Raw genomic sequence first — 25779 nt, 5'->3', positions numbered from 1 at the left:
TTGCACACGCATAAATCAAGACAGGAAGAAGTTTCTGCACTTTTACCTGGAGCTAATGAATCCTGTTCGTAGGGTTCATATTTAGTCTGTTCCCTCATCTGGGAGATTGCCCAGACTTGGCTCAGAAGAGGCTAGCCCAGTTCAGTCGCTGGTCCTGCTTTACGCCAGTCAGCCCCATCCTACCTCTTCCTGTATACCAACATAGCACCAGAGTGGGTCCCAAACCCCAATTACAGATCTATTATGAACGATTTTACATGGAGCATTCTACAATTAGTCACTTTCAATGGCTTTTTAAGACTCATACCATGTTCTCCATCACAAATCCCGCATCTTCTGCATGTAGAAGAAAAATGTTCCTTGTCTGTGTACTCCTTCCCTTCCTGGCAGGGCTCACAGACTAGTTTGTCCCCATGAGCTTTGCAGTCATCCTTTTTCCGTTCACCTGCCAAAACAAGAGGAAGAAAAATGGAGCATGTATTTGAATGCAACAGCACGGGGAGTGTGCAGGTATGACAGCAAAGCACTGCTGAAACAGGGAACTTTGGCTAATGATCTATAAAGACAATAGAGGTGATGATTATTGTTAAAATCACGTCAAGAGACAGAAAGTCTCCCAAGACAAAAGCTGAAAGAGTGATGAAAGATGATTAACAATAGTAACATGTGACAGGAAACAGAGGGGCAGGGTAGAAGCTGGAATGACCAAATGCACCAGGAAAAAAAAGAAGAAAAAAAGCCTTATTAACTTTTTGGTGGGGGAAGGGAGAGGTTGCCTTGAGATGGCTGCTGCTGGCCACTGAGATGACCTAAACTTTAGGTGCTAAAGCATTCACTTTTTTTCTGGTTTCTCATTTCATGTTCCAAAGTCCATAGATGCTGATACAAGTACATGTAAGGAAAAGCACATTTGAAGTTTCTAAAGACTTTGATGAAATCTTTAGTAGCCCCATGAGCTTTAACAAGATGCTTCATCTCTCTGAGCCTACATTTCTTCATGCATACGATGGCGATAATAACCTTGCATTGCTACCAGAAGTGCACAGGGCATGCCTAGTAAATGCTTACGGTCCCTCTTTTCTCCCTTTTCTTTCTGCTCCTTTGCCATTAAGGGTCAGAGTATGTTATGGTGGGCAGGTAGGAGCATATTTATAATAGAATAAAATTTATCATCAGATTTGTTATCTTAGTGCACACAATTTCAAATGATATTCCCATTCGCTTTCATTGACTTTAAAAATAAAACAAGTCATCATCTTGCTATTAGTAAGTATTACACAACAATGCCTTTTCCTAGAAAATACATTTATTTAGCAAGTGCTTATTAAAGGCTATGGTGTTCCAGGAACTACTTAGGAGCTGGAAATAAGCAAAGGAAATAAGCAAAGCCTTGGACTCTAAGACTTCACATTCTCAGGGTAAGACAGGCAGCACACCTATAAATCTAGGGCATCAAGTGGTGATAAGGGCTACTGGGAAACTAGATGAGGGGGGGAAAAAAGAGAGAGAATGAAAAAGGAAGTGTCAGAAAATATAAAGGGGAATGTAAGAGAAAGCATGCCTAGTGACTCCAATTATTAATGGTATAAGTACGAAGAATAGAAAAGTCTAATCTAAAACTAGCTATGGAAATGATGGGCGCATGTATAGCAAACATAACTGATGCTGTCTTTCCTAAGCATATGACTTTCTCAACAGCCTCGTAGCATTCTTTTTTTTTTTTTTTTAAATAAATCTTTATTGTTCAGATTATTACAATGTTCCTCTTTTTTTCTCCCTCCATTGCTCCCCTCCACCGGGTTCCCATTCCACCCTCTGCCCTTTCCCCACTCCCCATTGTCCTCATCCATAGGTGCACAGTTTATGTTCAGTCTCTTCCCGCACCCCCCCCACTCCCCTTTTCCCCGAGAATCGTTAGACCACTCCCCTTCCATACCTCTGATTCTATTATATTCACCAGTTAATATTGTTCATCAGATTTTTTAATTCCTTTGGTTTTTAGATTCACTTGTTGATAGTTACGTATTTGTTGTTCATAATTTTTAAAAAATATATTTCTATTGATTTTTTACAGAGGAAGAGAGAGGGATAGAGAGTTAGAAACATCGATGAGAGAGAATCATAGATCAGTTAGTTGCCTCTTGCACACCCCCTACTGGGGATGTGCCCACAACCAAGATACATGCCCTTGACCGGAATCGAACCTGGGACCTTTCAGTCCGCAGGCCAACACTCTATCCACTGAACCAAACCGGTTTTGGCTATTGTTCATAATTTTCATTTTTATCTTCTTCCTCTTCCTAAATAACCCCCTTCAGCAATTCATATAATTCTGGTTGGCATTCTTTTTGACAAAGCAAAGTATTTACTACATAAATAAATTAATTTAAACATATGACATTTTAGTAAACAAGGACACTATTCCGTCAATAGAAAAAAAAAACAACTAGAAACCTGGAATTGAATTCAAATACAGTGCACTGGGGCCTTATAATGCTGTAGCAATACTTAAAAGAAACCCAAGCCAAAGTACAATTATTATTTGCTTGCCAGTGATATTATCCCAGTTACTAAATGAATTGTCTTCTTTGATGAACAACCCTGCAGAATATGCCTAGCACAGTGCCCACACCATGACAGGGAGAGAATAAATCAGCTTTTTTTTTTTTCCAATGTACACAATGTAAATTTATTAAAATATAAAAATGAGTACTATAGCTGTTTTCTTGAACATAATACATTTTTCTTCTGAGTATAATTGTACATATGCTCCTTGTAGAAAATTTGGAAAAGGCAGGAAAGTACAAATAGCACCTATATGTTAGCCTGAGATATTCATTTTTATCATTTTGGTGCACTCTTATAATACCAATGTATACATATATACGTGTGTGTATGCATATGTAATATGTATGTGCATATATGTATATGATATAGTACACTGTAAAATTCTTATTAGATATGGTATGTGGCAAGGACTTTTATGATAGAAAATCACTAAAAAAAAATACTGCTTTTGTTTTTTTGTTAATCTTCACTTGAATCCTCCCAAATCCTTTTTTCCATTCACATTTTTTTAGAAAATGGAAGGGAAAGGGAGAGACAGAGAGAGGGAGAAATATTGATGTGGGAGAGACACACTGATTGGTTACCTCCTGCATGTGCCCCAACCAGGGCCAGGGATCAAACCTGCAACCAGAATGCCCTTGACCAGAATCAAACCTGATAAAATTATAGACACTAATTATCTGTATGAGAAGTTTTCAATATTTTTATAATTTGATAATTTTTCCATTGATTTTGCCCTCACCTAAGTCATCAACAACTCAGTTTAGCAGCTCACTTTTCCTGAAATTCTCCAAAGCATTCAAACTAATTTTCACAGAAATAAAGTCTATTTTCTCTTTTTATTCATATACCATTGATTACATAACATTTAATGAAATCATATTTATATCACAGATTTGAAAACAATTTGAATATTAATAAAGCCTAAAGTTCAACAGGGGGGACTAGAGGTGGGTGGAGTGTTTAGCATGTGTTGGATGCCATCCAGGACATTTTAGAGATGGAGCAAAGAGAATCAGTTAATTCAGCCAGCAGGTTAGTTAGAAATTCCTTAAGGAAACACTTTCAACAATAAAGAATTTAAAAAAAAACACCTCTTAAGGGAATTTGTGTATATCGAGAAATATATTATAAATATATCAGAAATCAAGACTTTGATTGACCAAAATATTCTAGCTTTGGACTACTCCAAAATTTACTTAGTTCCACATCATTGAGTATCATAGTGAAATGTCACACATAGAGCATTTCCCTTTATTTTGACCATTTTCTTAAGACATTTTCCTATAGATTGATTTCTGTATCAGTAGGTAAAAAGGTCCTCAAGTTTTTGACCCACATACTTCAATTAAAAAGAAATAATGGTACATAAGCATTCTTAGCTCTTAAGCAGGATATATGCACCTCTATGCTCATAGCAGCAACATTTACAACAGCTAAGATTTGGAAACAGCCCAACTGCCCGTCAGCAGATGGGTGGATTAGAAAACTGTGGTACATCTACACAATGGAATACTATGCTGCTATAAAAAGGAGGGAACTCCTACCATTTGCAACAGTGTAGATGAAGCTGGAGAGCATTATGCTAAGCAAAGTAAGTGAGTCAGAGAAAGATAAATATCATATGATCTCACTCATTTGTGGATTATAATGTGCACTGGGGCCTTATAATGCTTTAGCAATACTTATATGAATTATAATTAACAACATAAACTGACGAACAAAAATGGATCCAGAGACAGAGAAGCATCGATCAGGTACTCAAACCTCAGAGGGAAGGTAGGGGAGGGTGGGGGGTTAGGGAAAGAGATCAACCAAAGGACTTGTATGCATGCATATTAGCCTAACCTATGGACACAGACGACAGGGGTGAGGGCATGATTGGGGGTGGGAAAGTGAGAAGGCAATGGGGGGATAAGGACACATATGTAATACCTTAATCACTAATAAAACTGAAATATTAAAATCCACAGGACAAATTGAGGTGTGTAGTAAGTTATCAAAAGTCAAGAGGCATTCATTTTTTCCCATTTGGAGAAGGGTTGGGTTATAAGGGAGATTGTCTGTAGGGTTATTAAAACCTGGAGAGGCAGCCAGGGAAAGCTGGAGGAATCGTCTTATAAGCTGGACCCGTGCCTGTTTAACAGCTTGAGTGCTGGGATTCTGGGAGGCCAACCATGAAACCCTACACAGTCCTTTAGGATTCTGCTAATCTGTCACATAAAACCAAGTGTTGTTTTCCGTTATCTTCCAGTCTTACTTCACAAAGCAGCAAGAACTTATTCATATCTGTATGAAACAGTCATCAGTCTACTCCATGTTGAAAAACAGCTTGCATAACTGCATTCTGCTTAGCTTCCAATTTGCTGGTGTTAGAAGGATTTCCGATCTGAAACTGGTTTGTATTTCAAAATACTGATGTTTAAAGACGGTTGGTTTTTGTCTGTTGCTTTTCTAGCTTGGCTAGTTATATAGCTGCAAAATGCAAATGCTGTTTGCAGGCTTCAGTGTCTCTAGCTGAGCAGGAGTACTGAAATACTTGCTTTCAGAGTGCCACAATTATTATGAAATATTCGAATCCGTTCTGAAGTGATGAGCTTTAATACCCACAAATGAGTCTTCTTTTGCTAATGAAAAATGCAGCTAACTAGATAAATCCTCTCATTTCAGAGGTACATAGCATTTGTAAACTATACTTATTTATACCTACATCCAACAAGTGTTATAAAGATGAATTAAATGTGTGGTTTTTTTTTTCTTTTGATCATAACCCAAGGATATTTTTCCATTGATTTTTAGAGAGTGGAAGAGAGAGGGAAAGACAGAGAGAAGTATCGATGTGAGAGAAACACATCAATTGGTTGCCTCCTATATGAGAGCCGGGGCCTGGGCCAGGGAGGAGCCTGCAGCCAAGTTATATGCCCTTGACAGGAATCGAACCCAGGATCCTTTGGTCCACAGGCCGACACACTATCCACTGAGCCAAACCGGCTAGGGCTAAACGTATCTTGGGAAAATAATCTCCAAGCTGGTTTTTTGTTCTTAGTAATGTAGTTACACAGGAGAACCAAATGCTGTAAAAAACCTTTTCTTTATCATCACGATGTTATTCCTCACCCTAATTCGCACTCTAATTGCTGCATGTGTGTGTGAGACATACCAGGAAGACATGGCAGGCAGCAGAAACTGCCCTGAAGCTGTTGGCCTTCCAGACACCCGGACTCCCTTTTGGTAATGTTCTTACTCGGTTTCAACGGCTCAGAGTAGGTATTAGTCACTGGGGAATTATCTTTACTCGATTCAGCGCGAATGGCAAGTATCTGCAAAAGAAAAGCATGAAGAGAATTTTACTGACTTCTGATCCAAAGAACTTGGTAAGCAAGGATAAACTGCCCCCAATGACTGTATTTGCCACAGCACACAGGCAAATTCAGTGTGGGGCTCCATCCTCCTGTTGTGTTGACCCATCTCCAAAAAAGGAGCAGGTCCACTGAAGGACTGTTCAGATGTCAGGTTCTCCAATCTGCCCTCGAAACAGCATCTGAATGGGCTCTGGGTTCAAAAGCAAACACTGGCTCCCACGTACCGGCCGGGTGAGTGTAAGTAAAGTCACTTAAGTTCTCTGAGACTCTGTGTTTTTTATTTACAAAGTGCAAACAATCTCTTCTTCATGGGTTTGTTAATTGAATAAAAGAAGGCACTTAAAGGTCTTTGTACAATTCTTGGCTCATAATAAATAAGTGGTCAATAAGCAATATTATTGTAAATTATTATTGCTACTATTATTATAAAGATCCACTGAGGGGCAGCATAGTGGAAAAACCATGAGATTTCAAAATGTCTCCTGTTTGAATCCCAGCTCTGCCACCAACATGTGAGTGACGTTAGGCAAGTTTTATAATCTCACTGCTCCTCAATGTCCGGATCTGTACCTCCTGTCTTGAAGGCTAAAGGGTTATTATGAAAGTAAAAAGTGATACTTTCTCCCAAGCCTGGCACTTAGCTCATATAGCATGTTCTATTGTTTCCCCTTTTTGAAAAATGTATTTTTATTGATTTCAGAGAGGAAGGCAGAGAGATAGAGAGATAGAAAGATCAATGATGAGAATCATTGATCAGTCGCCTCCTGCACGCCCCCTATTGGAAATCAAGCTTGCAACCCAGGCATGTGCCCTTGACCAGAATCGAACCTAAGGCTCTTCAGTCCACAGACTGATGCTCTATCTACTGAGCTACACTGGCTAGGGCTATTTCTTCCCTTTTTATACATAGTCATAGAATCAACAGTTTCGATGAATCCTTCTGGTTATCAAATCATACAATAAATCTAACAGAATTTTCTTAACCTTTGTTCAGAAAAAAAGAAACTTCACTTAATAGAGAACCAATTTTTAATCTATTTTTGGTTCCTGTCTTCTGGAGATAAAAGTCCATCCGTCTAAGTAATATTGTGTTAAATTTATCTGTTATAGATTAGAGTTCCTAGAAAAACGTTTAGACCCTGGCCAGGTGGCTCAGGTGGTTGGAGCATCATCCTATACACCAAAAAGGTTGAGGTTTCGATCCCCAGCCAGGGTGCATGTGCGAGACAAACTAATCAATGTTTCTCACATTGATGTTTCTCCCCCTTCTCCTCCCCCACTTCCTCACTCTCTCTAAAATCAAGAAATATATTCTCAGGTGAGGATTTAAAAAATGTTTGGAAACACTTAGAGGTAATGTCCAGTTGTTTTTCCCCACGAGTTTCCTAGTATTTATTTATTTTTGTTTCTCTAAACATGAATTCAAATAATCTCTCATCTTATGTGGAAAATGTACATTCTATTTTGCCAGGCATCAAAAAATTTAAACTATTAGTTCTGTGGATTTTTTTTCACGGTCATTTTTCGTGGCATATATATTTTTTGTATTTTATGATATAGCAATAATATTGATATCTTCTGAGTCATGAGAACTAAATGTTCTACACACGAATCCTACCTCTTTCATTTCAGCCCTTCCCCATGTGGTCACCAAAGCCTGTATCCCCTTCAGGTCACAGGATACTATGAGACCTCCAAAGAAGGAAGAATGAAGATGTGGCTGTCCACTTCTCCTCCTGAGATAAATGTATTTTAAAATGGATCACGAATATATAGTCTTCCAAGAGGGAAAAGAACACCAAAATAGCAAGAAAATATCTGACTTGTTCAAGGTCACTTATTAGCACAAGATAAAGAGCTAGGACTTGTCTAAGTCTCCTAACGCCCATTTCAGTGTTGTTTCCATTCCACTCACAAGGAGGTGAAATTACCACAGGATGCAGCTTATTTTCCATATAAAAACAACTCTAGGTAGGGAACAACTAAGACACAGATCAGAGGAATTATGCCTGAATATGCTGTCTTTACTATCAAGCTACTGAGTCTTCAATCCAACAGACATTTCTTGAGCCAGGTTCTAGGACTAAACACATTGATTGTAATAAAAAGTGAGTGTTTAGTTTCCAGAAGCAGATTTGCACATGAGCATGTGATATATAATAGATTAATAATTTGGGGATGTTTTATCCTTAATATTGACATGACTTACTTTTTAGAACACTTTTGAATCTATGATCTCTCCATACAGCTTTGAGTAAAACAATTTATTAGCATCAATTTATCTTTTCAGGAGGACAGTTCCCTGCTTCTTACTTTCTCTACCGGTCATCCTGCTATCCTGTTAATATCAGTCTTTCGTCTAGATCAGAGAATTTAAAGCTAATAAATAGCAATTGAATTGGGCACTCTAGAAAGTAATAATAATGCGATTGAAAGCATACCAAATGTTTAATGGAAAGGCTTTCACATGAAATCATTCAAATTTTCAAGATCCTTATTCCATTAATACCTCACTGTTCTATGTGATAGACTGGAATTAAATATACTAACCATTTAACATTCCAGATATTGCCAGCACATGAAAGCATCCAGAGTTGATACCCAATTGTGTGTGTGTGTGTGTGTGTGTGTGTGTGTGTGAGAGAGAGAGAGAGAGAGAGAGAGAGAGAGAGAGAGAGAGAGAGAGAGAGACTATCTTTCCTGGTATGCTAATTTTATCTAATATTCATGAGATTATCTTATGACCAGGCCCACAATCCTTGGTTTAAATGATCAAATGCTCAGGGACACAACACATTTTATATTTATGGAGTGTTGCATTAGTGCTATTTCTGGAAAACTGCATATACTCAGCTTTCTGGAGCTGTGTAAAATAAACTTTCTAATTCATTTTGTTTTAGCTTTGATGTTCTTGATTGGAAATCAAAATCTACTGTGCAAAGTACATTCAGAACTGGAGTGATGTGCAGCCTGAAGTAGAGCACTGAAGAGACAAAATACCCGGCCGTGAAACAGACACCAACCTCACCTCATATTTGCTCACACCTGCTTCGCACAGTTGAATTTCTGGAAACGTTTCTTATTTAGTTCAGCATCAAAAATTATGTCAAGAATGAAAAAGAAAGCTGGGTTTGAAGAGTATGTTGTGACTGCTGCATGATGAGATATAAGCAGTGCTCCATACAGCTTGTATTTTTAAAGAGTTTTTCATCAACTCAAGATTGCAGTATGCAAAGATGTAACCCAAACGTTCCAGGCAGAAGCTGAGGCGTTTTGACTGTGACAAGGCAGGAAACCCACAAAGAACTAAATAAGCTGTGTGCTCAAAATTTTTTTTAATCAGAAAATCTTTTGAAAAGGTGAGAAAAATAGGTTAAATCAATCCCTGAAAAGTGAATAAACTAGAGCAAGTATTGAACAAGTGGGAGGAAATGGAGGAATTGAAATAATTTTAAATCTCTGCCATAACAAAGATTGAAAACCAGAGAAAACTCAATTGTATATTCTGCTAGGAATAATATTAGCTACTCCATTAATCAACTAATAATTAAGCAAATACTTTGTTGAGTGCCTACTATGTGCCAGACAGATGACCTTGGAACACAACAGTAAACAGATAAGGATTCTACATTCAAAGAGTTTATATGTAAATTGTCTACTTCTAACAAAAGCACAGAAGGGAGTTTATTCCCGACAATCACTGTGCTCAGATCCTGCAGGAAGATGCTGTGTTCACTAGAGAATATAGTGGTCATCCAGAGGGTTCAGTGCTGGAAGGTCAGGGATTAAGACAACAGAAAGAAGAGAGAACGTAGGGAACATTTCAAGAATAAAGAAATGTTTCAGCAGAAAATTATTATTTTTTAAAATGTATTTTATTTATTTTTTACAGAGAGGAAGGGAGAGGAATAGAGAGTTAGAAACATTGATGAGAGAGAAACATCGACCAGCTGCTCTTGCACACCCCGACCTGGGGATGTGCCCGCAACCAAGGTACATGCCCTTGACTGGAATCGAACCCTGGACCCCAGCCTGTCCGCAGGCTGACACTCTATCCACTGAGCCAAACAGGTTTTGGCAGAAAATTATTTTAACACTACAAAATGTTGAGTGCTTATTTCTAGTTGCCAAGATTATGAGTGATTTGTTGTGATTGTGTGCCTGTGTGCGTGCGTGTGTGTGTGTGTGTGTTTTGCTTAACTCATCTGTTTTTTTCTATACTGAACATGTGCTAGTTGTACAATAAAAAATAAAATAAAAGGGGACAACTGTAGAGGTAGCAGGATTGTGTTAAAACCTTAAGAACTTTCATTTATCATTTGTGCTATTCTTTTTCAATAAGAGTAGACAATCTGGATAATAAAAGTGGTGAATCTATACTAGCAGCCTAGTATTTGGAAGGTGGAAAATATTCTAAATCTTTGAATTATTAGCACTTAATCCTTCATATAAGTTTTCTTTTGCTGTTTAGGTTTCAATAGTAGTCTTATAATTTTACTAAATCCAACCATCATAACCACTCACCTTTAGTTGGATATATTTCCTTAAACTAGTGTTATTATCCAGGATAATAAAATAAAGTTCTTAGTCATTTAAAAATACATGTTGATAACGTGACTTAAAAGTTAGATATCTCAAGTTGAAAGTGGACATTTAACTCCTCGTGGGGAACTTCAAACAGATTGATGAGAGTAGATGGATGACGGGGTTCCAGGGAAAAGAGTCCCCCTCTACCTACCATGCAAACACTCTTTCAAAATTCAGATAAGAGGTAGCAGAAGGCAATGGGTGACTTGTGAGGATGGTAGATAGAGAAAGTGATTTTTTTTAAGTCTCTAACTAATTCCTAAGATCTTAATCATATAACCTGAAATTGGGTATTTCACTTTATTGACCATTTTAGAGCAGAAAGGATTTTAGAGATGACCCAATTCAAACCCCTCATTTGATAGAGGAAGCTGTGCCCCAAGCTCGTATGGGGATTGGTCCACAGCATACTGTTAACTCAAGAGAGTCAGGATTCTTTTTCTTTTCTTCTTCTTCTTTTTTTAAATATATTTTATTGATTTTTTTACAGAGAGGAATAGAGTTAGAAACACCGATAAGAGAGAAACATCAATCAACTGCCTCCTGCACACCTCCTACTGGGGATGTGCTCGCAACCAAGGTACATGCCCTTGACCAGAACCGAACCCGGGACCCTCCAGTCCACAGGCTGGCGCTCCATCCACCGAGCCAAACTGGCTAGGGAGAGTCAGGATTCTTATGGGCTGAATCACATCTCCCCCACTTCTAAATTCTTAGATTGAAGCCCTAACCCCAGTACTCCAAGGTATCACCATATTTAGAGGCAAGGTCTTTAAAGAGATAATTAAGTTAAAAATGAGGTCTGTAGAGTATGTCCTAACTCATAGGGACAAGGGTCCCCATAAGAAAGAAGATGACATTGGGTCACAGACACAAAGGGAAGAAGGTGTGAAGACAGGGAGAAGGACAATTCATAAGCCAAGGAGAGAGGCTTGCAACAGGGCCTTTTTCTCATGGCCTTTGGAAGGACCCAACCTGGACAACAGCTTGACTGCAGAGTCTGGCCTCTAGAACTATGAGAAAATGAATGTCTGCTGTGTAAGCCACAGGCCTGTGATACTTTCTTTGTAATGCAGCCCTAAGAAATAAATACAGCCTCTTGATTCTCTGGTTTTGAAGCTGAAGGATGTCGTGGTACATAAGCACTTGGGACTCCTCACAGCTGAGCACAAGCAGTTCTCGTCATGCACTAACACTGAGCTACATAAACAAGAGATTTCAGATGGCTTTTGGAACTGGTATCATCAAGGGCTGATAGGAACCTGAACCGCTTCTGCCCAGCCTTCCAGGCCCCTCTAGGCGGGTTGACATATCGTTGTCCTCTGCTGCTGGGAGCACAAATGGAAAAACACATGAGGCTCAGCTGGTTGATTCTGCTCACTTGCTTTCTAGTCTTTTAGTTATTTATTAACACTAGCAGAAAAATAAATTCTAAAGATACCATGAACAGTTCACTATTTCCAATTATACCATGCACCTATAACATATTTGTGTAAAAAAAATAAGGAAATAGTCATGACATTTTGAGGTAGGTACATTATTGAAAAACTGTCATAAAAACAGATAAGATCAAATTTTCTACATGAAAAAAGCAAGTGAAGATTCCATTCATTTAAAAAAAAATGTAAGTAAAAATACAAGGTAATCTTATTCTAACAATGTCTTCTTTCTTCCTTAAGATCAGTTTTTGGGAAGACCAGGAGAGAGATAGTTGAGGCAGGTTAGACCCCTGACCAATCAAGCAATACATATAATAAAACGAGGAACTAGAAAGTTCTGACTGGGATTAGATTTTGAGTTTAGTGCTAGCATTAAAAAAATAGTTCTCAAAACCCTGACGGACATCAGAAGCAAGTAGTGATGCTTAAAAAAAAAAAAGTACTTAGGTCCCTCTAAAGACCCAAAGATTCAGAATCTCTGAGAATGAGGCTCTCCTTGTGATTATCTTCAACAAGCACCCCAGTTGATACTCACCGCAGTGGAGAACAACTGTGTGACCAGTGTAGCTCAGTGGTTGAGCGTCAACCTATGAACCAGAAGCTTACTGCTTAATTCCAGGTCAGGGCATATGCCTGGGTTGTGGGCTTGGTCCCTGCTGTGGGGCGTGCAGGAGGCAGCCGATAGGTGGTTCTGTCTCATCATTGATCTCTCTCTCTCTCTCTCTCTCTCTCTCTCTTTCTCCCTCCCTCTCTGAAATCAATAAAAAATATATTTTTTTTTTAAAAAAGAGAAGTAAAATAAAGGTTAGTAAGTTACACTTACATGTGAGGGCTTAAGAGCATTATAGATTAACAACATTTGCAAGTGTTCTCACTTGCAAATCAGAATTTGACTTTTTATGGAGAATTCATGACCCTTCTAAAAATAAGCCTGAATAAAACAGGTCATCTTGGGTGGAAGAAAAGGATAAAAGAAGGGCTATAAAATCCTAAACTAGAGCCCTAGCATCCTCATGTCCAGAGGAGCCACAGTGGGAGCACAGAAAGAGAAAGCAGTCAGGTGGAGCAGGAAAGAATGAGTAGGAAGGGCTTGTCTAAAGGGGACGCATCTGGTTCAGAGGAGTGAGGGCCACGTGGCATGTGGGCCTCCATCTTCTTTCAAAGAGAAACCAAAATCCTCCAACATTTAAATGGTGGCAACTAATATTAAAAATATATACGTACACATACATACATATTCTGTGTGTTAATACCATGCAGTCTAAATAAAATAGTCTGGGGCAGTGTAGGCCCAACTTCTGAAATTAGGCCCAAATCCATACAGATACTTACATGAAAAACAAAACAAAAAAACAAAACAAAAAAACATTCTACGGTACTAGGATCTAGAAACCTTTTGTGAGGATGGCTAGAAGCCAAAGCTCAATTTTCAGCCTGAGCAAGCAATTTAACCACTTGCTCTAAATTCATTTTCTATCTTTATCTCTCTTTCTCTCCCCTCCCCCACCACCTCCAAGATCTTTGCCCTCAGAAATCAATATTGACCTTTCTCACATCTTATGTTTTTATGGCCTCCCAGAATACAGAGGGAGTAAATCTATAATGCTCCAAGTTTTAACGAAAGGACAACCTGTTGTTAATGAATCCAATGCCCAGTTTATTGTAAATATGCAAGTTTATCCCAGCCCACAGCTTAACAAAACCTGCAGTAGGCTTGCTCACTTTGCTGGGCTGAGTACATCCACCAGTTGTAATATTTGCAAATTTATAAGATTTCCTTGCACAAAATGCATAACTTCATACTAAATTCACTCTCATACCCACTTAGTGGAACATGCGCTAGTTGTCAAATATTGCTGTGAATGCTGATTCTAAATACCATAGGTGGGAGTGGTGTGGTTGCACAAAAGGTCATTTCAAATCAAGAATGGAGCTGTGATCAAAGGAGATATCTTGCTCAGTTCCTTCTATGGAAGATGAAGTCACCAATTTCACAACAATCAACTTTCTCATTTGGGCTTTACTGCTCAAGCTCTCACTTCAAAAAAATTTAACAAAACAACTGATAAAATGAAATAAAAATAAAAAACAGTAAGGTAGGCAAGTAGGTTGAATTATTTGTCCTTGTTTAAGACTGAATTAAAGAAACTGTACTTAATTGGTGTTGGGAATTCAACAACATAAAAAGCCAAAAACACTTTTTCTTTTTAAAGCCAGGTCTTCCAGGAAATGATTATAACTTGCGAGGTAGTTAAATGCTGTTTTCTCACTTTTGTGAATGGATGCACACACCCATATAGCATAAAAAGTACAATATATACATAATATATGTGTCAATACTACATGGGCTTAACCTGTGGTTGGCAAACTGCGGCTCTCGAGTCACATGCAGCTCTTTGGCCCCTTGAGTGTGGCTCTTCCACAAAATACCACAGCCTGGGCAAGTCTATTTTGAAGAAGTGGCGTTAGAAGAAGTTTAAGTTTAAAAAATTTGGCTCTCAAAAGAAATTTCAGTCGTTGTACTATTGATATTTGGCTCTGTTGACTAATGAGTCTGCCAACCACTGGGCTAAACAAAACACAGACTGGGACAGTGTAGGCCCAATTTTTTAATAGGCCTAAATCTATACTCATGTTGAAAAAACAGTTACTGGATCCAGAAACCTTTTGTAAGGTACTTACAATAGTTCTAACATAATTTTAGGTAATTATACACACAAACACATATAGAGACATATATGGCTTTGGCAATAGTAATTATATATATTACATACATACGATATGTATGTATGTATATATATGTGTGTGTGTGTGTGTGTGTGTGTGTGTGTGTGTGTATATACATATATATCTTTTCCAGTACATTTAAAAAATGTTTCCTTTAGAGTAAATTATAAGTAATAAAATGATGTGATAAAAATTATAGTAATATAAGGTCATTTAATAAATGTCCTCTCTATAATGCATCCAATAAATATTAGGATATGAGAATTAGGTAGAAATAGAAAAAGATTGGTGAATACACAAACTGACAAGAGGCGAGCTATACAAAGTGCTGAATAAATATGCAATTTTGTACATGTGTATGCAAGGCCAGAGGCTGTAAATAAAATAAAATTAAAAAAACCTTTGTATTAGGTGGTGAAATAATGAGTGACTTCTTTTTCAAGAATTACTTTTTGTATCAATGTCTCTATATTTACCTATTTAAAAAGAAAGAAGAGATGGAGTCACTGTCCTAATTTGGGTTACCTTGCTTTTCATTTTATCGATCAAATTTGAAATTATGTCCTTGTTATCATTTTTTATCATAAGTAAATAGTCTTTAATACCTATTAGAAAACATGAGACTCATTAAGGGACTTTTGAAACCCAAGATAATTTGCCAAAAGGTATTTAACTCACAAGGGGTTTTCAAGAGGGGGATTTCCTTATTCAGGTTTTTGATCATTTCTTAGAAAACAGTTATTCTCTCCAACTGACCTTTGTTCTATAGTGATAGAGCTGCCCTAAAGAATTCTCGTGGCCTTCAGAGAGATTCCTTCAAAATATTGACACTTCCACGATATGAACTATTTAGAAGGAAATTACTAGTGTCCCAAAGAGATTTACTCAGAAATAGCATCAACCCCAAACAGTCTCAACCCCAAACCAAGCTCCCCAGCTCAGAGAACTGGAGCTGAGAACAGGTGCCCACAAAACATCTCGCTGTGAGTGTCAGTGGGGATTCTGCCCACCAGGGAGAAAAGAAAGTCTGCTAAAGACACAGGTATCCGCCTAACGGGTCACAAAATCTCACAGCCACTCACCCTGGGACCAGGTGGAGTGCTTTAGAGTCACTTGAGGAGAGGCTGGGTTTGTGACTCTGAAGAGAGAGCTGAAGGACCATCCACCAGGATTCCTGTGTGGAGTCATTCTCCCACACCGTAGACCTTATCTTGCTAGGGTGGAGCTCTCCCCTGCAGATGGCATTAGCCTGGGGAAATGCAACCGCCCTCGGCCTGGACTCCCTGTTGTCCCACCCAGTGGAACTTAGGCCTTATTGAGCAGTCAGCTGCCTGAGCTGGGGTGCAGGCAGACTTAGGGGATGTCGGTGACTATGTTGTGTAGCTTTGGGATGGGGGACATGCAACCTAATTTCTCATGAACTTGACTGGCAATGCCTCCTCACCATGGACAATCTGCTGTCACCACGCTTGGGGCTCCTGGCAAATCCAGCCTCCTGTGAGTGGCTCCACCCTGCCGAGGTCTGGGCAGAATCCAGGCAAGACTGAGTTGTGTGACTCAGGGGTGGGAGCCACGACCGCCCACCCCTGAAGCCTGAGGGATACCTCTCCCTCATTGGGAGACCCACTAGCCCCATCCTCCTGACTCCTTATGTCCCCATCCTGCTGAGATTGAACTCCTGACAGAATCTGGGAAACACTGAGATGCATGGCTCTAGAACAAGAGCCATCTTTCCCTCTCATACCAGACTGGTGCAGAGTCCTCCCTTCACACGGCCAAATCTTGGTCTCTTTGGACCTGTTTATAAACTGCTGGCTTGGTACTGGTGACTCCCTGAGACCCTGCCACACCCAAAGGTGTGTGAGCACCCAGTAGGTGGCAGCTAGGCTTAGTCTACCCTGGGGCATTTGCTGAGTGGCCTCAGACCCAAGTTCAAACCTGTATCAATCTGCTGAGCAGCACTCACTGAGAATGTATCTCATGGAACTTGAGTACCACCAGAGGTTCTGTGACTGAGCCTAACTGGCAGCTGGCAGGCGGAGGCAGGTAGAGGCAGATCTTGGGGAGCCTTAGGCCTTTTGCCACTGGGTTCGGTGCTGGTGGGAAGCAACTTGATGTGCGGCTTGGTCCAGTCCTTCCCATGCACACCAAGGCCCAGTAGAGGCAGCCACTAACTGTGGGTCACTTTGTGTCTCCAAACAGGTAGCCCAGGGCTGGTCACAGGTAGTGTCTGACACTGACCTGCACCAGAGTCCCTCCAAAAAGACGCTAGAACAGACACATCCAGTGGCCAGCTTCAGAAAGTATCAGAGCAGGATCCAATTAGCTTCAAAAGTGGTACCAGACCCAGCTGAGGTATAATCTGCCTCCTGTGGTCAGCATCTGCACAGCAGCTTGTACCCTGCAGTCAGGGTCAATCCTCACAGGCACCCAGCCTGAGGGATGGCCTCATGCATGAATGGGGCAATGACAATCAAGATTCATTTACAACAGGAGGGGCCACATAAGCCAACAAGGGACATTCCTGGAGCATCCAACCCAGCTGATCAAGGAGACTGTGCCACTGGCTCCCCCAGGACACCTACCACATAAGGCCACGATACAAAGGCTAAGAAATATAGCAGATCTATCTAATACATAGAAATGAACGTAATGAGGTAGCCAAACTGGGGAGACAAAGAAACAAATTCCAAATAAAAGAACAGGAAATCTCCAGAAAAAGAGCTAAATGAAGTGGAAGTAAGCAATTACCAGAAATAGAGTTCAAAAAAGTGGTTATAAGGACATTCAAGGAACCTAGTGAGAAATTCAACAGCATGAAAAATGACACAGAAAGCATAAAAAAAACAGTAAGAAATAAAGAACACAATATATGCAATAAAGCATAAAAATGAACAAATGGGACTATATCAAACTAAAATATTTTGCACAGCAAAGGAAACCATCCACAAAATGAAAACACAACCCTCTAATTGAGAGGACATTCAACAGTGATACATGCAATAAGGTGTTATATGCAAAATTTATAAAGAACTTATATAATTCAATACAAAAAAAAAAACACCCACAAACAAACAACCTAATTAAGAAATGGACAAAAGATCTAAATACACACTTCTCCAAAGAACATATAAAGATGCCCAAATAGACATAGGGAAAAATGTTCAACATCACTAATCATCAGAGAAATTAAAATTAAAACCACAATGAGATATCACCTCACACCTGTCAGAATGGCTATCAATAAATCAACAAACAACAATGTTGGTGAGGATATGGAGAAAAGGGAACCCTTGTACAATGTTGGTGGGAATGCAGACTGCTGCAGCCGCTGTGGAAAGCAGTATGGAGTTACTGCAAAAAATTAAAAATGGAGCTACCTATGACTCAGCGATTCCACTTCTGGAATATATCTGAAGAAAATTAAAACAATAATTCAAAAGAGTATATGCACACTACTATGTTCATTGCAGTGTTATTTATTATACAATAGCCAAGATTTGGAAACAGCCTAAGTACCCATCAGTAAATGAGTGGATTAGAAAAAACAACAAAATTGTAGTATTTACACAATGGAAAAACTACTCAACCTTAAAAAAAAAAAAAAAAGATATCTTGTCTGGCCTGTGTGGCTCAGTGATTGAGAGATGATCCATGAAATAAGGGGTCACCAATTTGATTCCAGGTTAGGGCACATGCCAGGGTTGTGGGCTCAATCCCCAGTAGGGGCATGCAGGAAGCAGCCAATTGAAGACTCTCTCTCATTGATGTTTCTATCTCTCTATCCCTCTTCCTTCCTCTCCCTAAAATCAATAAAAACATTTTTTAAAGAAATCTTATTTGTTGTGACAATATTTATAGACCTGGAGAAAGAAACTAGCCAGAGGAAGACAAGTACCACAGGATTTCACTCATATGTGGATTCTAATGAACAAAATAAACTAACATACAAAATAGAAAGAGATTGACAGAGAACAGATTGACAGCTGTCAGAAGGGAAGGGTTTGGGGGTTTGGGTGAAAAATGTAAAATGTTAAGCAAAAGAGAACCAAAAAAAAACCAAAAAAAAAAACCAAACTCAAAGACACAGACAATAGTATGATGATTATCAGAGGGAAAAGGGGGTAGAGAGATATAGAAGAATGTAAAGAGTGGATAAATGGTAATTTGGAGTGGTAAACACATAATACAATATACAGATGAGGTATTATAGAATTATACATGTAAAACCTACATAATTTTATTAACCAATGTCACTCCAATAAATTCAATTAAAAAAGAAAGAAACTTCAGAATGGAGGTGTGATATTAGGCAAGTGGTAAGTACAAGGCAGGCCTCTGAGTAACTAAATTTAGAAGGGAGAAATGGAGGACAGACTATAGAATGTAAACAAGGGTTACCTAGGTGACAGGGTTATGCCATTTTTTTCCCTTTTTACTCATCTGCATTTATAAACCATATTTAATAAGTCTTAATTTTCTAGGCCACATATCATATAAATAAAGGGTGTCCCAAAAATGTATACCTACACTTTGAATAATTATAATTGCAGTGTATAATTATAATTATAATAATTATAAAGGCCATGTTTATTAAAATACATTTCATTTTCAAAATTGAACTATCAGCTGTTAACGTGTGTATACATTTTTTGGAGCACCCAGTATAATAAACAAACTGTATTTAATTTATGATATTATACATAATATAATAATATGAATATATAAATAAAGGTATGCATATAGATGAATGTGTGTGCATGCATTCTTTCAGAGAAGCAAGGTTTCCTTTGTGCTTTGAATATGTACCTCTTGTAAAGATGCCATAGCATAAAGTTAAGTATAGCTCCCGGCTTTGATAATGTTGCTACATGTACTAGTATTGCTGTCCCTAGAACTAGGAGGGATTTCCAAAGCAAACATTGCAATAATGTAGTCCTTAATCATAAGGAAGAGAAAGGATGTTTGTTTGTTTTTTAATATTTTATTGATTTCTTACCGAGAGGAAGGGAGAAAGAGAGCTAGAAAGGTCGATGAGAGAGAAACATCAGCTGCCCCTTGCACACTCCTACCGGGGATGTGCCCGCAACCAATGTCATGCCCTTGACTGGAGGAATCGAACCTGGGACCTTTCATTCCGCAGACTGACAGCTCCACCACTGAGCCAAACTGGCTTCCGCGGATGTGGTTTTTTTTTGTTTGTTTGTTTTTTTAACTTATTACTAGATTTTAAAGAGAGAGAAAAACACTGTTCCACTTATTCATGCATTCCTTGGTTGATTATTTTTATATGCCTTTTCAGGGAATCAACACACACACCCTACACATATCAGAATAATGCTCCTGAACTACCCTCCAGGCAAGAAGGATGTGATTTGAGATTGTATAAATGGTTTCTCAATTTTGATTCTTAAATTTTCTCTAAGGAAGTTTCTAAAGGCCCCAAATATTGCATCTTATTTCTGAAGGGACCAAGGAGAATTAATTTTTCCAATCAGGGAGAATTTTCTTCCCAATCATAACCATGTCCAGACATTATTATGTTTGATTTTCTTTCAACTTCTGTTGTTGTTGTTTTTTAAATGGGTGCAATCAACAAACTCCCTGGGCTTTGGAATGAAATGAAATCCAGGCCTTGTCACCTGTGTGAGCTCCGGTGAAAAACTTTCCAAACTCCATTTTGCATCTGTAAAATGGACAGGAGGCCACCCTCCTGGCTACATAGCTGCTGAGAGAACTGATAAGATCGTGTTTATTAACAAGCCTAACAGTGCTGGAACTTGGGTGGGGCCGAATAAAATAAGAATCCAGTGGCTTTCAGAGGCCACGATTCTTCTATTTGCCACTTTGGAGCTGGCATTTCTGAGAAAAGGACTCCAAAAAGAGGCGGCTTCTTAGGCCGAGTGCAGGCGCCAGGGCGGGAGCTGCGGGAGCAGCCACCGCAGCGCTGGGGCCGACACTCCCTCCGGCCCCGGTTCAAACTCGCGTGGGAGTGAGTGCCGCTGAGAAAGTTTCCAAGGAGAAAATGAAAAGCAGGAAGGGGAAAAAACAAACAAAAAAAAAAAACCACAAAACCCAGAGACAGTGACTTGCAATATTAAGGAGAGGCATTTCCGGGAGCAAACAAAAACAGTTTCTTTTTCTGCGTCGGTGACAGGAGAGCAAACTAGACGCGAGCAGCGCCAAGTTCACGGTGGAGAGAGGAGCGGGGCGGCCGAAAGCCTCCGGCGCCGCCGCCGCCGCCCCGGGCTCAGTCCCTAACTTTGCGGGAAACGGCGATGCCACGTCCAGCCCCGCGTCCCGTCCCGCCACGGCCGGGCGCGCACCCCACGGCCCGGAGCGGTCCTGCGGCGGGATCCGCAAGGACCTGTTCGGAAGACACCCCCCTCCCCCCATCTGTCCCGCCCAGCTGCCCCTCCAGCGTCCCCAGACCTCCCAGGTCCCGGAGGTCCCCCGATCATCCGATGCCAAAGTCCTAGCCCCGGGGCCCGCTGTGGATCGCCGCCCCGGGGCGCGGCCGGCCGTCACCCCGGGCGCTGCAGCGCCCGCCCCACCCCGGCGGAGAGGACTCACCAGGAGCAGGAGGACCCCGATCCGGGGCATCGCTGGGGAGCGATCCGGCGAAGTTTAAGAGCCTCTCGAGCCCCGGCAGCGCGGCTCAGCTCCGGGAGGGAGAGATGACAGCCCCGCCCGGCCTCTCCCGGGACTCGCAGCTCCCCGCTTCTCTCTCCTGAGTGTGTCTCGGAGCACCTGTGCGCGCTGCTCCCCGAAGCGACCAAAGGAAATGCACCTCCTCCCTCCCGGGCCAGGGGGTGGAGAGGGGAGGGGAGGAAGCCCTGCGGGGGAACTCCTGGCTGGGGAGAGCGCCCTGCCCAGGAGGGGGTGCGGGGGGAGGAGGAACGCCGAGCGGGGCGTGGAGCAAGAGCGAAGTTGATTGCACAAACGGGCATTCCCCATTAGAACACCAGGCTCTCGATCAGCTGTGCGGGTGTGTGTGTGTGTGTGTGTGTGTGTGTGTGTGTGTGTAGGAATCGTGTGTGCAGTCACAGGGATCCGCGGAGAAGATCCAGGCGTTGTGCTGTGGGGATTGTGCCAAGGGCGAAGGACTCCTTAGCTTTTATTTCTCAAGCAGAGAACAATGCTTGCTTACTACCCCTGACAAATCCCCCAGCTCAGGCTGTATTTAAGGTTCACAATAACTTCCCCTCTCCTCCTTTATTACTCATTTCCTGGTCGATTTTCTAAAAAAAAAAAAAAAAAAAAAAAAAAAAGGGGGGGGGGGGCGGGGACCGTGATTCTTTGATGCTCTAGTTAACACCTCTCAAAGTTATTTTGGAAAAGTAGATCTGTCTGAGTAGTTTGCACGAATTTTACAGGAGGGGAAATTTGTATGCTGACTTGTGGTTTGTGTGTGTGTGTTTTTTTTTTAAATACATTTTGATTGATTTCAGAGAAAAAGGGTGAGAGAGAGAGATAGAAACATCCATGATGAGAGAGAATCATTGATCGGCTGCCTCCTGCACGCCCCCTACTGGAGATGGAGCCCACAACCCAGGCATGTGCCCTTGCCTGAAATGGAACCCAGGACCCTTCAGTCTGCAGGCCACAATCTATCCACTGAGCCACACCAGCCAGGACATGACTTGTGTTTTGAGCTGCACTTATGACCAGTCTTGTAGGTGTTGGTGTGCTCGTCTCTGCCCGGCCTTCCAGGGAGGCTGGTGAGAGCTGCAGGGAGACCCTGGAGGTGCCAGTCCTGCTCCTACAGTTCCCAGCACAGAATACCGTACACACAAAAGGAAGGGAAGGGGGCTAGGGCTGGTGGTGTGTTATCGCTGCAACCTTCCTGTAAATCCAAAGCTTTTATAAAATAAAAAGTTCATTGGAATGAAAAAATGTATAAGAAGGAAGGAAGGGAAGAGAGAAAAGAGAGAAGACAATTGACAAAATCAACATCTCTTTAGACTGAATTATGAACCAGCAACTTTCAAAAGTGGTTCTTTCGTACTTAATATTTATCATTTTAGCCCAGTGAGGTGAGTAAACTTACTGTACAAATAAAGAATTGTAGCCAGAAGAGTTGAATCAACATTGGCAAAGTTGCATAGTTGATAAACAGTAGAGCTGGGAATTAAACTTGGATATTCTTGCTCCTGAGGCCCTCCCCTTTCTAACCACCCCCTCTTCCACACCTAATTCCCCCAAGTTCAAACAGTGCTTTGTGGGGGGAAATGTTTCATGATGAAATGATTTTAGAAAATTTAGGGTTAACTTAACAAAAATTCTCAGAGCTCTTAAAATGCTAATATGCATCAGGAATACCTAAGAGGGGGCTATGATATGAATTCCCCCCCGCCCCCCAAACTTCCTTGTCTTCTTTCTGGAGTTCTTTGAAGAGGACCTATTGAATGATCACTTCATGGAGGCTGGTGTTCTGGGGGGAAAAGTTTGGACATCATTAAAGGCCATTTTTACTTATTTATTTATTATTATTATTATTTTTTTTTTCAGAGAGGAAGGGAGACGGGGAGAAATACCAATGTATGCAATTGGTATGTGCCCTGGCTGGGAATAAAACCCACCACTTTGTGTGTATGTGTGTGTGTGTGTGTGTGTGTGTGTGTGTGTGTGTGTACAGGATGACATTCCAACCAACAGAGCCACCTAGCCAGGGCAAAGGTCATTTTTACTTTAATAATACATTCCTAAGTCCTCCAATCTTTGAAGGGCCAAAAACAAAAAGAAAAACCCAACAATTTTTAAATCCAGATGTGCGAGATATTTTGGACCCAACCATCCTGATTGTACTCAAAACATGCCACATAAGCTAAAGCTCACTTCTATTGTAAAGATATGCTGGCCATTGAACATGTCATTCTGAATAGCACTGAAACACATACCTAAATATGTAAAAAGCTAAGGGGAGAAAACCTTCACTATCTTTTCACCACCGAGTTTATTCCTTCTCTCCATGAACCTAATGTCCAAAAAATGTTTGTCAACCAAATTGCCACCCACAGCAGTAAGTTGACTGTTAATTCCCAACTGTGATGAGCATCTGTGACTGTTTTTTCTACATCTTCTCCCCTTCTTCCTGGTAACAGCACTGCCAAGTTGCCTTTGGGAAAATTGGCCCTCTTCCCTCTTTTTAACTCTTTGTAGTAGTTAGTTTCAGAAAAACAGGGCCTTAGAATAGATAGAGCTAGAGAAGAATCTATTATGCTTAGATAGACAGATGTATTTTCAAAAACTGGCTTATGTGAGTGTGGAACCTGGCAAATCCCAAACTGCAAGGCAGGCTAGCCGGCTGAAGACCCAGGAAAGAGTTGCAGTTTGAGTTTAAGTCAGTCTGCTGGCTGAATTCCCTCTCTCTCTCAGGGGAGCTCTTATTTAATTATTAATTCCATCCAAAAGGAAAATAAAACATCCAAAACATCCAAAGTAGAACCAAGTATTTGGGTCTTGTGGCCTAGTCAGATCAACCATCACAGGAGCATTGACACCAATCCCAGGGCTTTTGTGGTATGTAAGTGGGAGGAGGAGGAGGAGGAGGAGGAGGAGGAGGAGGAGGAGGAGGAGGACAGAAAACTCCACTTGGTTAAGGCAACTAGCACCCCACATTCAATGGGAGTAAACTTTATGACTTTTGCTAGAAACAGGAGGACCTGGTCCCTGCTCCATTGGATTTGAAGTGGGACTGTGTGAAGTGTGGAACTGAGGTGGTGGTGATGAGGGCCTGCCAGTGCTGAGGACAGAGTCGACCCAGGCTGAGAAGAAACTGTGCTGAGAGGCAAGATAGTGCCACTTGAGTCCTGCTGTCATCTTGAAATAAAATCCCAGACTCCCACTGTTACCCAGCTCCATACAGTCTCAACTTTTGCTTAACCCCGATTCTTACAACTAATAGAAATCCTGTTACCAAAAGTAGTTGTTACAAGTTAACTATTACAATTGCAGTGTTAATTAAAGATAATTGTCTACCCAGGCCTGAGGAAATAGCAAAATAACTGGGGACATTCTTTCGACCAAAAAAAAAAATAAAAAATTCTATCACTAGAGGGTGCCAGATACCATCTCAGCCAAGTAAGGAAGAAATTGAATAATTTAATGCCTATCAATTAATCCTATATAATAAAGAGATAATATGCGAACTGACCATCACTCCAAAACAAGATGTCATGTGGTCAAAGATGGCTGCCACCATGTGGGCACAAAATGGTCGCCACAAGATGGCCCACAGGGGATGGCAGTTGTGGGCAATCAGGCCAGCAGGGAAGGGCAGTTTTGGGGGACCAGGCCTGCAGAGGGCAGTCAGAGGGGGACCCTGGCCTGCAGGGAAGGGCAGTGGGGATGATCAGGCCTGCAGGGGAGGGCAGTTGGGGGTGACCAGGCCAGCAGGGGAGGACAGTTGAGGGCAATCAGGCTGCCAGGGGAGCAGTTAGGCATTGATTAGACTGGCAGGGGAATGGTTAGGGGATGATGAGATGACAGGCAGAAGCAGTTAGGGGCAATCAAGAAGAAAGGCAGGCAGGCGAGCAGTTGGGAGCCAGGAGTCCTGGATCGTGAGAGAAATAGCCCAGATTGGAGAGGGTGCAGGCTGAGCTGAGAGAACCCCCTTCTCCCCCTCCCCCCATCCCCCCGCCCGACACACACACCAGGCCTCTGGCATATAGATATATATATCGATTTCAGAGAGGAAAGGAGATGGACTGGGGATCAAGTCCGCAACCCAGGCATGTTCCCTCAACCAGAATCGAACTTAGGACCCTTCAGTCCATAGGCCAACACTCTATACACTGAGCTAAACCAGCCAGGGCAAGGATCTATATTTAAGGCCCTTCAGGGATGTGAGATCCAAGTCATTCTGACCCACTCCTGGGGTGGGAATCACCTTTGGGGCCACCAGCTCAACACCTCCCTCTTTATTTTTTTATTTTTATTTATTTTTATTTTTTAAGATATATTTTATTGATTTTTTTTTTTTACAGAGAGGAAGAGAGAGGGATAGGGAGCGAGAAACATCGATGAGAGAGAATCACCGATCAGCTGCCTCTTGCACACCCCCCACTGGGGATGTGCCCGCAACCAAGTCAAAT

At 41.0% G+C, this 25779-nt stretch overlaps 1 protein-coding gene across 1 annotated transcript in view; it reads right to left on the bottom strand.

The window, feature by feature from the left end:
• FAS (Fas cell surface death receptor) overlaps nt 1-21703 on the bottom strand; it is a 28500-nt gene extending 6797 nt beyond the window's left edge. Inside the window, exons 1-3 of the mRNA XM_084904352.1 lie at nt 21257-21703; nt 5729-5888; nt 308-445 (exon numbers count right to left, since the gene is read on the bottom strand). Of these exons, the coding sequence (XP_084760478.1) occupies nt 308-445; nt 5729-5888; nt 21257-21286 (328 nt within the window). The 5' untranslated portion in view covers nt 21287-21703. The remainder of the gene's footprint in view (nt 1-307; nt 446-5728; nt 5889-21256) is intronic.
• Nucleotides 21704-25779: the final 4076 nt, after the last annotated feature.

This window comes from Pipistrellus hanaki, assembly GCF_964339955.1.
Source record: "Pipistrellus hanaki genome assembly, chromosome: 14".
NCBI classification, from domain to species: Eukaryota; Metazoa; Chordata; class Mammalia; order Chiroptera; family Vespertilionidae; genus Pipistrellus; species Pipistrellus hanaki.
Note: the sequence above shows the minus strand (reverse complement) of the source record. Positions and strands in the feature narration are given on the sequence as shown.